This window comes from Mya arenaria, chromosome 3, assembly GCF_026914265.1.
Source record: "Mya arenaria isolate MELC-2E11 chromosome 3, ASM2691426v1".
Lineage (NCBI taxonomy): Eukaryota > Metazoa > Mollusca > Bivalvia > Myida > Myidae > Mya > Mya arenaria.
Genome location: NC_069124.1, coordinates 50166837 through 50182140, shown reverse-complemented (window position 1 = coordinate 50182140; position 15304 = coordinate 50166837). Strand labels below are relative to the sequence as shown.

The 15304-nt window shown below is 33.5% G+C and overlaps 2 protein-coding genes across 2 annotated transcripts; one reads left to right on the top strand and one right to left on the bottom strand.

Moving 5' to 3' along the window:
* Positions 1–2178: 2178 nt before the first annotated feature.
* LOC128229066 (high mobility group protein B2-like) lies at positions 2179–7084 on the bottom strand. Its single transcript, XM_052940716.1, has 5 exons — positions 6952–7084; positions 4797–4962; positions 4311–4471; positions 3676–3844; positions 2179–3367 (listed from the first exon to the last, which is right to left on the bottom strand). The coding sequence occupies exons 2-5, from the start codon at positions 4941–4943 to the stop codon at positions 3236–3238; spliced, it is 609 nt and encodes a 202-aa protein (XP_052796676.1). The 5' UTR covers positions 4944–4962; positions 6952–7084; the 3' UTR covers positions 2179–3235.
* Positions 7085–7345: 261 nt separating this feature from the next.
* Positions 7346–14827, top strand: LOC128229213 (histone deacetylase complex subunit SAP30L-like). Its single transcript, XM_052940963.1, has 5 exons — positions 7346–7500; positions 9816–9993; positions 10490–10612; positions 11856–11954; positions 13661–14827. The coding sequence occupies exons 2-5, from the start codon at positions 9823–9825 to the stop codon at positions 13784–13786; spliced, it is 519 nt and encodes a 172-aa protein (XP_052796923.1). The 5' UTR covers positions 7346–7500; positions 9816–9822; the 3' UTR covers positions 13787–14827.
* Positions 14828–15304: the final 477 nt, after the last annotated feature.

The window sequence follows — 15304 nt, the reverse complement described above, 5'->3', positions numbered from 1 at the left end:
CAGAGACAGCGCGCTCGACTATTCCGCCGCTTTTCAGTGCAAGGATTGAAAAGTTTTGGCGAAACATGCATGGATCACTGTTAGATTAGATTTCAATGCAATACATGATGTGCTGAGATATTAACATAAATGTGGTTACATGCAAAATTTTAACCAGATTTTTTAAGTGTAATAATAGAGGGCCATTATATGCAAAATACAGTTATCTAACTTGGTTATTCAATTAGGTTGGGTGGTTGAATACCATTGTATAAAGTCTCAATGCAATACATCAAGTAGTTGCTGAGATATTATCGTATGTGTGCTAACATGCAAGACCTTAACCAGAATTTTAAGTCGCATAATAAAGGGGCAAAAATGATATCATATGAAAGATAAGAGTTATCTTACTTGATAAAATAAGATGGTTAAATGGTTGGGAGCCTGTGTGTAAAGTTTTAATGCAATACATGATGTATTCGCCGAGGTATTGACTTAAAATTGGTTACATGCAAAACCTTAACCAGAATTTCTAAGTCTAATAATAAAGGGCAATTATTTTGCATTAATGCAAACTAGAGTTATCTAACTGGATCAATTTAGTAGGTTGGATGGCTGAGTACCCGTTGTATAAAGTCTCAATGCAATACCTCAAGTAGTTGCTGAGATATTAACCTATGTGTGCTTACACACAAAACCTTAACCAGAATTTCTAAGTCGAATAATAAAGGGCAATTTTTTTGCATTAAATGCAAACTAGAGTTATCTAACTTGGTTGATTAAGTAGGTTGAATGGTTGAGTACCATTGTATCAAGTCTCAATGTAATACCTCAAGTAGTAACTGAGATACTAACCAATGTGTGCTTGCACGCAAAACTTTAACCAGAATTTCTAAGTCAAATAATAAAGGCCTATTATTTGCATTAAATGCAAACTAGAGTTATCTTACTTGGCTAATTAAGTAGGTTGGATGGTTGAGTACCATTGTATAAAGTCCCAAGGCAATACCTCAAGTAGTTGCTGAGATATTTACCTAAGTGTGCTTGCACGCAAAACCTTAACCAAGGGGTGACGCCGACGCTTGGGCAAGCAGTATAGCTCTCCTTATTCTTCGAATAGTCGAGCTAAAAATCAATTCTAATATCAGAAATCGGGAAAGTTTCCATTATTCAACGTCCATTTCATCGCATTAATTTGCGAAAATTATTCCCCCCCCCCCCGTCTTGTTTAGCGCCGCGTTCAAATATTAGCGCCTGCATTTTTAACTTCGCGCTTTCACAATTCATTATTTCAGTTTCAAATTTTAATTATAACCTTTCAACATTTATCGTGGAAACCTTCAGTAGAGTACATGTATATGCAAGTTGTGATTTTGTTACTGAGATCGCGCCTGCTAACAATAACGCAATTGTGAGCACTTACAACAAAGGGGCCGAAATGTCTCGATGATATTCGGGATAAGGAGGTCAAGTCGTGCCACTGCGCATGCCTGGAGCATTATCCCGATTCTGGATGTTACCGGGCGCAATACATATGTACCATTTCGTTTTTTGTTAGCATGTTAGCCACAAACACGGTCACAAAGTTTCATCAGATCTCGTTTCGGGAGTAATACATGTCCAGGATTCAGGCAACACAATCAACACAGATAATTTTAACAACTCTCATTTCTTTCTTTGAAAATGTTAACTATATCCCAATATACTAAAGTATACGAGCAACAAGTAACACTAGTTTGAATGTATTAACCCACCAGACCTGGTTGTTGAACAGAACATATTGGACCGATTGCTCATAACAGTTGTCTCAAATTATGTTAAGGAATACAGTAAATCAGAAGTGTATCCCTGCAACTTCCAGGGCAATACATATGATATCTGAAAGTTAACATCAATGAAGTCCAAAACGTTTGTAACTTAAACAAAGTTCTGTATAATCCCCCCAGTTTCTTATTCTCAAGGATGCAAATGCAAATTTGTAAAAGGAACCAATACAAAATAGGAGTATCCCTATCACACTTATAGAGAAAATGGCCGCTATTGAAATTTTAGTTATGTGGCAAAAAAGGAGAAAATCAGCTAAATAGAGGAAAATTGGCATCACTTCTAATTGTTGTTAACATTTGTGCAAAAATATATCAACATTGGAAGACAAGCTCATAACAATTGAAGAAATTTAAAGAAAGCTAATAACACAAATTTTAACTGTAAAATAGGTTTATTTCACAGACATTTATTTTTTTACAAGACATTATTACACATATTTTTTATGTATTTACAGTCATACAATTGAGCACTTATACTTTCTAACATCTTAAACAATAAACTGAGTTTGCGAAATATTTCAATAAATAAATACATAAATAGATCAGCAATCTTGCAGCATGAAGATAATCATTTCTAATTATTTAACTGTATCATCAGATGTACAGTCATATTCTCATTTATTGTACATTTCATTTGTGGCAATCACTTTAAACAGTTACATAAACCAATTAACCAATTTTGGGAATAATTGTACTCAGTTTAATGGTTAAAATAGACAAAACTAAGACGATGGATATTTACAGATGAAATATGAGATATGTCGAACATGCCACAAGTTTGATGAAAATATGAGAAATGTCAAACTTGCCACTAGCTTGAGATTTCAAGACAAAGCGTTTCCTTTATTCTACACTGGCTACAGTATAATCTTACGCCAGAAAACTAGTGTGTTGAAAACATCTACATTATTATTTAAAGCATTATTTCGTTACAGCTTTGTATTCATATAAACAAGTATAACTGCAGTAACAGATCTTTCAAACGATTAAACAGTAATTTGAACACATACCTCTCGACAGCTAAAATCAGTTCAACATTGAACAAAATCATTAATACATTATTGTAGAACTGGAGACACGTAACAATGATACACCTTAGAGGTTAGGCTTACGTTATGACAATTGCATTTGTACATGAAATGAATAACAACTAAATGTTGGGACATTTGTTCAAGAGTTAAAGAATGGCCACCAGTGGTCAGTTTGAGTACTTAAAACCTTCACAAATTTACTAACGGCCATTACAACTATCCTCATTCAATTCCTTATCATACCGGATTAAAACAACAATAATGCATTTTCATAACAAAGCCACCATACTTGTATTAGTGGTCAACTTTATCTTTAAAAGTCCGAATTGACAAAAGGGATAAGAGAAATCAGATCCGGTGACCAGTCTAAAAAATCTGGAGCGATGTGTGTGGACCAGTCTACTCATCATCATCTTCATCATCCTCATCTTCTTCCTCTTCCTCCTCCTCTTCCTCACTTTCAACTTTCTTAGGAGCAGGTTTGCTCTTCTTTGCTGGACTGGCTCCACCACCACGGTAAATTGCCATTTCCTGAACAAAATAACACAGGAACAATATTACTTTCAGCTCTCAGAGCAATTCATATCTTGTGATGTTGGAATGCCTTTATAACCATATACTGTTTTAACAAACTGAACTTTCAAACACTAGTAAAAGACCAAGGACGGGGATTTGTGACTGTCCTTTTGTTTCATTAAAAATGGTGAATAAATAGTAAAATTATATTTGTATTAAGTCTTCATTTGAAGCAAAATATTGCCTTCAGACGTAAAATTTATGACTTAATTTATCACGTTGTATTCACACACTGAACTATCACAATTAAAGTGCACCCTAACCTTCTCATATCTGGCCTTTTCCACAAGAGCGAGTTTGTCGAACTTGCTCCTGTCAGTAACACCCTCCCAGCGTTTCCCAAGCTCCTTCGCAACATCACCGACAGACAGCTCAGGGCTAACCGCCCTCACCTTCGGCCTTTCCTCAGCACAGAAGAGGAAGAAAGCTGACCTGTAACAATACAGAATGGACCAGGTCAGAATTATGAAACAGATTGTAGTGTAAGGGAAGGAACTCTTTTAAGATGTCAGAATTATGATACACAGATTGTAGTGTAAGGGAAGTAACTCTTACAAGATATCAATTTGCTTATGAATAATTTGAAATGGAAGGGAAGAAACTCTTTTAATGAATTTATATTGTGCAACAATGTGTTCAAGAATGAAATATATAAATACTGACTTTGACAGTAAATTTTAAAAAAGATCATAAAGGTGCGTTTGTCATTTAATAAACATAAAGGTATGATGGTAGAGAATATGAATACTTTGATGATACTATATGTTAGCCTTTATGGCATCAAAATTTCCTAGCTAACCCATAAAGATGTCAGACAAATGCTCATAAGGTTTCCCTGTATAATGTTAATTACTGGTATAACAGCATTCAATTAAATAAAATGATGAAAAAGTCATACAGGGCCCTCTTGGGAGCATTTGGGTCCTTCGTCCTCTTCTTGCCCCTCCCGACCGGGGCGGCTCCAGAAGTTGGCACATAGTTTGCCATTTCCTTCTCGTAGCGAGACTTGTCCTTGTCAGCCATATCCTCAAAACGCTTCTTCTCCTTGGGAGTCATTTCCTGAAAAATGGGTGAGAACTTGGAATATTAATCAGACGTAAGCATAAGGTCAATATTTGAATTCGTTTCTAAACACTCGTTGCATAAACGATTAACATTGCTGCTGAAATAGAGGTTTTGTAAAATAAAAAACTAAAGCTCTGCAAATGTAATGTCTCCTGTTAAGAGCTCCAAATTCTATCAATTATGTCGTTCAAAATTTATTCAACGGAAATAGAAGTGTAAAAAGGTCACTGCCGGTGCCAGATAAAATAATCCCATTGGCAATGATTGCATAAGCCAGCTTCTAAAAATCAACATTTTTAAACCAATAAGCTGGACAAACCTTCCATTTTGAAGCACATTTCTTGGTGAACTCTGCAAACACCACATTCTCTCCTGGGTGTTTCTTCTTGTGTTCTTCACGACAGCACTGTACAAAGAATGCATATGAGGACATGCGACCCTTTGGCTTCCCGTCCTTCTTCGGCATCTTGGATTCTTTACTGCACCTGAAACAATGAGAAGACTTAATGTTGTGGTTTTTCATGTTATATATTCAACAGTAAAGCTACAGACAAATAAGTCTGTGGTACGACCAGGAACTTACTTGTAAAATAGCTTAAATGTTTGGGACAGGTTATTTACACTTACAAGTACATTAGTACCTAGGGTTTGAGCTAAAGTTATGTGGGGATAATGCACCCTGCCCTAATGGAGACCATGCTGGACCATGCACCCTTCTGCCTTTTTTTAAAAATGTATAATTCAGATACTAGTAATCAAATTTACTTTCTTTGTTTTATTATAACTTATAATATTACAAAATGAAATACATACAAACTTAATACATCTGGCGGATGAAACTTATACCTATTTTAACTAGTAACATTTTTTGTCAAATTTAACTGAGTCCCACACAGCCTGATACAATGTCCCATTTCTACCCTGTCCCTGTTGTGCAGCACACTACACCATTTCAAGCCTGACTGAAACCCTTTAGTATCTCAATAAAACTTGTAGTTGAGTTAGTCATATCTGCCCCCTAATCCAATTAAGGATGTCCTTTAAGCATTTTATGAACCAATTATGTGGATTAGTCTTCTATGGTTAGCTGCAGGAGGCCATAAACTGTGCAATGCAGGTGACAAAATATGAACTGATGCCTTTATTGTAACCTGTAGCTACTAACTACCATATGGTGTCTTTGTAATCAACTTTGAGTATCAAGATAATGAGTTAATTGGATTGGTTGACTGTTTTAAGTAACCAGACTGTTAGACACAGGGACTGCCCTTCAAGAGCCTTTAATAATGTTACAGAAGTATAATTTGTTCCAAAATGTATTCTATGTTCAATTCTATGTTCTTCCTTTTTCCATATGAGAGTTGAGTGCAATATAACAGCACCTGAGGACTTTTTCAACATATATATACATACAAACATTATTTTATAACAATTATGTAGGTAAATATAATTATCATAATATAAAATTTATTTATAAAAAAATAGTTTCAAATGATTTTCACCAACAGTAAAACAGCATTAAGCATCACTCAAATGTGAAAACAAGCAAAAATTACATCAATCTACACATTCAATTCATGCTTTATATATCATTTTAGTTGATTTTTAAAAAACATGTACTTCGCATTAATGTACACAAAAACCGCCATTTTGTTCTTATTGACACATTGTCAGACAAAGAAAACTCTATTTTCACCCAATAAAACCAGATTCCAATTTCCATTGCTCCATTCAAATTACTTAACTTTTAGTACATGTCCCATATCACCGTTTACTATGTGTTTCATATAGCAGTATACAAGATATAGCAACAGTGAAGAAGAAATCCGCCATGAATTTTCAACAAGAAAGATTGACCTCAAAAAGCTTTTCAAAATGTCTGCAATGACAACTCATGAATGAAAGTCCCAATAAAAATCACCTTTCAACATAACTGGATACGATTTTTTACAAAATCCATACCAAATTTGGATATTTTTTCAATTTGTCACAACCATCATAGTTCAGTATGGTATATAGGGTTTGCATAGGACCCATAGCCTTCTACATTGAACCACATAGCAAGGCGTTCACAATGGCCGTCTATGGGGAATGAACGACGGAGAAGACGGTTTTTCAAAGATGAATTTCAATACAATAAAAAGACAGATCGCCTTTGAAAATATTCAATACACATGGTAGACATGTCAATATATATATTCAAAGTATTTCATAACAAAATCATAACTTTGTTATGTATAAAAATACGAACGCCATTTCGGTGTTATATCGCCGGGTTCGCAATACACAGTAATGGCTGACACTGCATTGCAATCGTATGCCGGCGCAATGAAAAAATGAAATTGCATCGTGAAAATGAGCATGATTCGTTATAAATACGATTCAAATCGATTGAATATTGAACCATTGAATGCAAAAATGATTTCCGTATGTTTTTTCTACTTTTAACATAAGGAAAATAAGAAATTACTTACGGCGTATGACAGCTGAATTATCTTCTACTCTGCAAACCAACGCTAGTACTCAAACGACTATCGGTGAGAATGTAAAAGAAATTACAGCATCTGATTGGTCAATCAACAGTAAGATAGATGTGCGCGATCCAATGATATTCAATTCTTTAGTCTGACGTCATTGAATAATTTAAACTGGGCATGCGCAGTTGTGTATCACGTGTATTTGTTGTCAGTGCCCGCGCGTTAATAAATCAATCATTCATTATTTAAAACATGCCCCCGTTTATGTAAATTAAACAAAATATCAATAAAATATTTCGTTTAACTGATGCTTCTTTGGCGACCATTATTGCTGTTTTTTCATAAAAAAATAATACACGTCATAGGTCAGATTGTTTACAGCCGGTTGTGGGCGGGACTTAATTTCCTTATTTGGAAACGGTGAACTTTGACCCTAACAGTCGCCATTTTTGAGATTTTCGTGTATGTTCAATTCTCAGTAGTTTTCGCCGATTATTGCATATTCCCGTCATAAGAACAGGGAAAGGTTACAGCCGGAAATAAGGGGTATGTTCCTTTAAATATGGTTACACCATTCAACGTGTCATATGCTTTCATTGTACCAGTTACACATTGACACATTTTCCTTGTTTTCTTTTCATCGTCGTGACATTTTTCTTGCTCTGTATTTCAAACTGTCACTAGCATATATTCGTTATGTGTAGATGTTCAAACCCTAACGCACAACTTAATGATAGAAATGATTTGCAAGGATTCTTCATAATTCTTGTTTTGAGGATAGGTGAGTAAATATTTAGCCTCCTAATAATGGACATCGTATCTGTACCACAGGTACTTGACACAAACTTTTTTAATGTTCTATATGGGCTATATTCTATAATAAGATCTTAATAAACATATATATAGGCCGATTTTTTATTATGTGACTTGCGCCTGTGATCTGTACTAGAAAATTTGTGTGCAGGTGCCAGTGCTGGAATTATAGTAGGTACAATGTTTGATAAAGACTCTATGAGATTACAACCCTGGTACCTGCACATGGTTTTCCAAAATATGCTTTTTAAAATGTGGAAAAAAAGAATTTTAAACAGGAGGGCTAGGGGGCATATCCTAGCCACAATAATGCACGTATAGTGAACTTTTTAACAATTGGATATTCATTTTGTTCCCTAAACGCCACAAGTCGACTGATTCATCCCAATGTAAAATATATTCTTCTACTGTAAATCCACAATATTTAACACTGCATTGTTAAATGGAACCACAAAAGTTAAACATGAATTCTTTTAACCTGATACCTTTCTCATAAATACACTTAAGTGTTTAATGAAACTCAAATTCAGATCGATCTGTCAACAAAGCATAGCCAATTTTTTATAGATATCTAGCAGGTCCCCATTATCTTTCCGCTCAATATACTTAGCGCTGGGATCTGTCATTCTTGGAAATCAACAAGTGGGATATGGACACATAGAGGCGCCAAAACAAAAGTCGTCAAAGATTCTGAAGCGGCTGTTTATATGGACTAGGGCATATCACAGCCAGCAATCCCATATCGGATAGATATCGGCATCTGATACTATAGTTCAGATAACTGCACATGAACTGATCTTTTAAGATTTTTTTTCAATATGGCAAATCCTTCATCAGGTATAAGAAAAATTCCGTATTCAACATCAATGATTTTAGACTTCTGATCTAAATTTCATCAGATCAGCCCAATTATGGCCTGATAATGTTCAGATGTTTATGTGAATATCTCCGAATATGATTGTATTGTTTTATTGTAGCTATGGTCTTAGTTATATATTGTGAATAACTAATATACTTTTAATATATATATTGAATTTTTATGTAATTTATAATAAACAAAGTTTCTTAAAACTTCAATTGTAAGCACTGTAAGTACACTGTAATAACAGTGAAGGGAAATGCGTTAAGGAAAAAAAGTAGATTTTAATTATACGTTTAAGTGAAGCCACAAGATATCTGAAAAAATTTCTAGCCAATGACGGACAGATGATTACAGCTTTATATAGGCCTGATATCGGCCCAATTGGTTACCAACAAGATATTGGTCTGACTTGTATCTGATGGGTCAAGGGATATAGGGATAAATATTGTTAACGATATATGTCTGATATATTAAAAAATATCAGTCCGATGTTTAAGATCTTAGGGTAGAGAAGCGTACATTTAAAATGTCCTAGGAAAAGGCCAAAATGATTATTACTTGCTACTTGACCAAGGTTGATGGATTTTTCAGCGGTGTTTAAAGTAATCCATTAATTATGTGAACATTTATTTATTGAATGAATAAAATCTGTTAATCTGTCAAAGTGAAGAGCTGAGTGACTACCAGCATCATGGTACATGTAATTATACTTATGTTTCAGCACAATGCATCTTGTTAACTGACTCTGATTTGATTTATTGAGTAGGTTTTGCTAGAGACCTCCTCATGATTATGAACCATTATTATCATGATGGTCACAACTTAAAGGACCAATTCCCCAAAATCTCAGTCTGGAAAATGTTATTTATTCAATATTTTGACTGATAATTGGCCTTGAAAGTTTTATGTTTGTGATAACAAATAAAGGTACATGAATACTGTATGATAATCCACATCAAAAAAGGCTCTTGAATTAACTGGTTCAGATAAGTATGATGATGTAATGTTAATTTTTTTCCCAAATTCCTTATATATTGTCTCTTTAATCATAGATTATCTGGTTTTGCTGGTCAATACTAGGCCATCAAACTTAACAACCCCAGGCATCAGGCTTGTAAATAGATAAAACATTTTGATTGTGTAATCATTAATACTAATACATCTTTGTTTGTTTACTTTCTTGCAGGTTTGATATGAATGGGGTTGGATCTCCTGAAGAAAGAAGAAGCTCTGGTCACTCGCAGATCTGTTGTTTAATTGACTGCTCCTATCGTTGTAATAGACCTGCTGGCAACGCTAGTTACAGCAAGCGGATACAGAAGACTGTCCAACAACGTAGACTTAAGCTTACCAGAGACGATAGTGTACATTTTCACCTTTTTCTTGCATAGTATCATTGTATAAGAACTTAAATATGTTTATCTAACTTTATTTATGGTGTTAGTCATGTTTTCATATTATCAATTAATTCTAGAAAAGGAAACAAAAATAATTCAGAATGAATCTTTCATTCTCATTCATCAGAGGTTTGAATTGATAAATTAACTGTTGTACACATAGCATCAATTCATTGATCTGGTGTACGAGCATGGAATCTGCATAAGTAACTATTCTCTTATACTTAAATTTTGAATTTGTGTTGGTCTTCGATGTTCATGTTTTTAAAAACACACTGTCAGTAAGTGACTTAAAGTTTGACTTAAGAAGTTATCAGGGCTTCTGTTAAAGGAAGTTAAAAAGTATATTGCTCCTTAAAAATAGGATAAAACTTTTTTTCCAAAATTGAGTCTGAAAACCTTAGTATACAACATGATCAATAAAATAGTCAGGGAGCTAAATTTAGATGTTGATTATTTAAAGGTGAACCACATCTACATTTGTGACTACCACAAGAACATGATACAGAACGCGAGAATGAAGAGGAAGAGGCGGGACAGCGATGATAATGATGGATCGCCAGATGCAGATGAGGATATTCCTGAGGTAGGGTGAGATAACGAGGAAATTTGGTTTACCGTTAATAATCAACTAGCATAATTGCACAACATTTTAAGCTCAGTGGCTGTATCAATAATGAGGGCTCTTGAGCCCTCATATCTTGGGAAAAGTTTTCCTTGCAAGCCTATTTCATATGTTCTCTTTAACTTAATTTTCAGTGATTTAACATAAAGTAAATTAAAGAAACAAGATATCTAATACAATAAATATTGTTTATTAATAGTAGGTACTGGTTCAAATATACATTACTAACATAAATGATATATGTGTATGATTATTGAAGATAAGATATACAGATTATTGATTATGAATTACAATACTCAAATCAAATCGTTCAAATTGTTGCCTACAATAATATACAAGCATGCACACTCGCTTTTTATCTGTAATATAACCAAGAGCCATATATATATATATATATATATATAATATCCACTTAAGTAATTAGTTAAACACCCGAGAGGCAGAGGTTCAGAAAATGTCTGCTTTTCAGTGTAAACTGCCTTAATGTATGTTTAAAGCTCTACTGCTGCTTTTCCAGAACTAAAGACTTCATCAGTGTTCTGAGAATCATTAGACAAACAGTTCCATTACACATGGTTATACATGATGATCATTTTAACTTCACTATTCAAAGGGTAAAACCATTATCACTTCCTTGGATGTGTTGGCAGCAGCATTGTTTGCATGCAAGCTACTGTCACCATAATTGACAATAACGCCTTGATTTTCTAAAATTTTACCAAAACTAGTATTACTTTTTGCTCAGACAAATTCAATAACCAGCAAAATCAACAGTCACTTTTAATTTATGGCATTTGAATACCGGTAGTCATATTTGACCAAAAATGACATCCTCTCTCCCGCCCTTGCCCTCTCTTACTCTCTTCAAAGTTGTGGCTTTTGAAATGCCACATAAACTATTTATACGGCTGAACTTGGCCAAGTCAGTGTTGAACAAAAAAATTGTATAATGACCTTTACTTATAAACCGTTGAACATATTTTCATAAAAGTGATTTAACTTGGCACACATGTTTAATACACTCGCACTTGTAGGGCTTGAGCATTGGTATTTATTTGTTGTGCTGTTATTTAGAAGAATTATGGTAACATAATAGATTTTGCTAGAAGTTATCTCACATATAATAACTCTGAAAAACTCCTTTTACTGTCTGCATATCCAGAGAAGTTAGGGCCTGATGTAAGAATTGTTGGCACTATTTCAGATTGACTTTTTCCAAATGCCGGTGAACACTTTGCGGAGATACAAGCGACATTACAAGTTGCCAGCAAGACCAGGAATGAATAAAGCACAATTGTCAGATGTAAGTCAACCTCAACTTACTTTCAGCCCATAATCATGTCTCCTAATCCAATGACCACATTATTCAATTTATTGTCGTAGAGTTATATGGGTCAATTACATTAGGAATATCATTTGGAACACATAGGCCATTTTCCATAAAAACAACCTCGTATGTATGCTGGTACATCAGAAGAAGTTGTTTGTTAAATTTTAAATAAAAGTGTAAATTAATTGTAGTGTTTTAACATGTTTTTTGTGTATATAAGTTTAAATTGATTGTCAGTAAAGCATAGTATTGCATAAATTATTAAGATTCCCAAGGGTAAAGTCATTAAGTTTCAATGCTAAATTGAAATTACTACACAATCTTCTTGAAGTGTAGTTAAATGTGAATATTTCTGACTAGGTAAACTCTCCAGGCTAGCTGCAGTGGGTTGGCATTGGGTTGGGGAGGGGAGGGTTTAGCATAGATATATTGCACTGTCTTGCATGCTAGCAGGCTACTGTATGCTTTAATGTTGAGGTGATTTGAAATACTTTTATAGTTGGTCATTGCGAAATAGTATTGGGTGTCTTGGTTTATTCGTATGTAGGGAAAATGCTTGCTCCTTTGGTAATCAATATAATTTTACTAAATCAATTTATACAAACTTGTCAAGCATCTATGAATAATTCATTTAAAGGATTAATTTACAAACTTTATAACTATACCGGTAATATGAAACCTTACCTTATAAAACTTGCAAGGATTGCAATGACAAAAAATCAGCACATCAAATTATAACTTTCCAGTTAACTTTCCAGTTGAAACAGGAATATACATGAATATTGACTTTCGTTAAAGGAAATGTAATTACCGTAAGAGAGATATCGGTGATGAATTTCATTATATAATGTCATGCCCAGAATTCATTAATACAAGAAAGTAATTCATCCCTATGTTCTACTAAAAACCCTTCAATGTTATTATGTATGAAGAGTTGATGCAGACAAACAATTTTGAACTTCTACAAAAACTTGCTATTTATGTTAAAATGTACTATATTTACGAGATGTTTATCTTTTGATAACCATTGAAAAACACACTGTTTAAACATGTATAGAAAACCCTCACAATCCATTTTGCGGTAATGTATGCTTTTTTGGCAATGTTTGACTATTTAAACTCCAATAAACCTGATGTTACTTGAATACCTTCATTATGTTGCAATAACCAAATAATCAAATATACACTGTGTTCTACAATTTCTAAAAGTAATAAATGCTATGTGCTTTTCCAACTACCTAAGCAAATGGAAATATGCTATGATTATTTAAACATAGTTGCAAACTTTTTGATTCTATAAAGTGTTCTTATACTTGTTTCTATACATGGTTAAATTGTCCATGGATTCTTTGTTGGATGTTAAAAATCATATGCATGAATGTATGACAGTTAAATAGGGCTTATTAATAAAAAAAATACATGTAATAAACATAATCAAAAGGCTAAAATATGCCAACCAGGCTCTAAAATATACAAGGCTGAGATATGCTCAGCAGTGATTTAACCACAGACCTATAAACTGGTTTATAGGTCCGTGATTTAACTAAACAATGCTGAAATATGCCAACCAGAGTTTGAAATAAAACAAAGATCTGCCATATATATCAACAGTTAAGAATTCTCATATTTTTCCAGTTATTATCACTTGCTAATCAATGCTTACCATTTGTGTATTTCAGACTGTTGCCCGGCACTTCAAGTCCATACCAGTGGTGGAAAAGGAGGCCCTTACATACTTTATTTATATGGCTAAGAACTTTAAAAGCAGATTTGACCAAAAATACAGCCTTGACATTAACAATTAGCAGGCCACTGACTCGTAAAATGCTTGATATCATTGCTTACTTCTTTCTTGTGCAATTGAAGGGAATCATGTGATGTAATTGTGAAGTTGAAAGTCCAGTGAATTTTATTGGATATTGAAGTGATATGTTTTGTAATGATATTTCTGTTGGTTCTTGATTGACCTTATTGAAGTAAGCATTATATTATTAATCAGAATCTTTGCATTCCTGTAAGAACAGTTGATTGAATGAACATGATTTTTGTTCAGCACAATTTGTAAATGTTTGGAATTGTTTGGGGTTTTTTAAACCGTGTAACGTGTATATTTTTATTTAATTTATTAAAACAACTTGACAATGAGGTATTAATATTTGATTTTTCAAGTCCTGATCCATCATCGTAAGTTGAACTTAATGATGATGATAATGATTTTTTAAATGGATTATAAAATTCTTCAGTATCACCAAACATTTTTTCAATAAATGTCAAGAACTGTATCGTTAAAATCACCTTAGGGGCCGACTCAAAGATTTTGTTAGGGAACATTATTTTAAATTTTTGTTCAAAGTGAGTAATATTTTTAACTTTTAGGAACGAAAACAAACAGCAACTGGCAAACACCCAGTCAAACAGAATTTTGTTAATCCGAGTTTTATCAATAGCGCTACATAGGCTTAAAAGCACATTTTTTTATAATAATTATTAACTAGAAAGTTTTCATTTGAACGTTTGGCGATGTAATACCATTGTAACGACCATTTTGTTACATTTTACAGAAATCATATGTTTTATGTCTAACCCTATCAAACTTGAAAAAGCTTTTTTAATATGCTTCATGTTTAAAACATTAACAAGCATGTTATGTATTGAATATACATGTAAGAAGGGGTTTTCAAAAGTTTGAAAGTGATCATTAGCCCAAAATGTTAAACATTTGCACAAACATTCATGTAAGACGTGTAGAATGGTTTAGAAGTTTTGTTGCAAGTATTGATATGGTTGCTTATATTGTAATTATGGTATTGTTTAATGCTGGCATAAAATAAAGTGTTTTTTCCATTGAGAGTGTTCCCATTATTATAGTAAGGCAGTTAATCCAAGATTGTACTTAGCCCAACTGTTGAAGCTCTTCAAGCCATTTATGAACTTGGAAACACTTTAAATTTTATTACGTCAAAGTTGGAAAAAAGGGTTAAGCTTGGCTGTTTTTTTTTTAAGATAAAGTTCAGATGGTTTCAATTTGGTTTTGTGTTGTCGACAGAGGCAGAGTTATGCAAAATCATTAAAGATGCACTTTTACTCCTAAATAACATCTAATATTTGATTTAACATTTAATACAATTGTGTTAATATACCAAAAAGGATGAACAAATGTTAAAAAAAAAAAATGGCGCTGATGAAGGTTACCAAGTTTAATTTGAGAGAAATGTGCAGAAAACACGGTATTGCTACCTTATGAGACGATAGTAGATCACAGTAAATCTTTTGGCATTCACCAATCATTTAATATTTTTGTGTTTTTAGCTATTAAAACACGG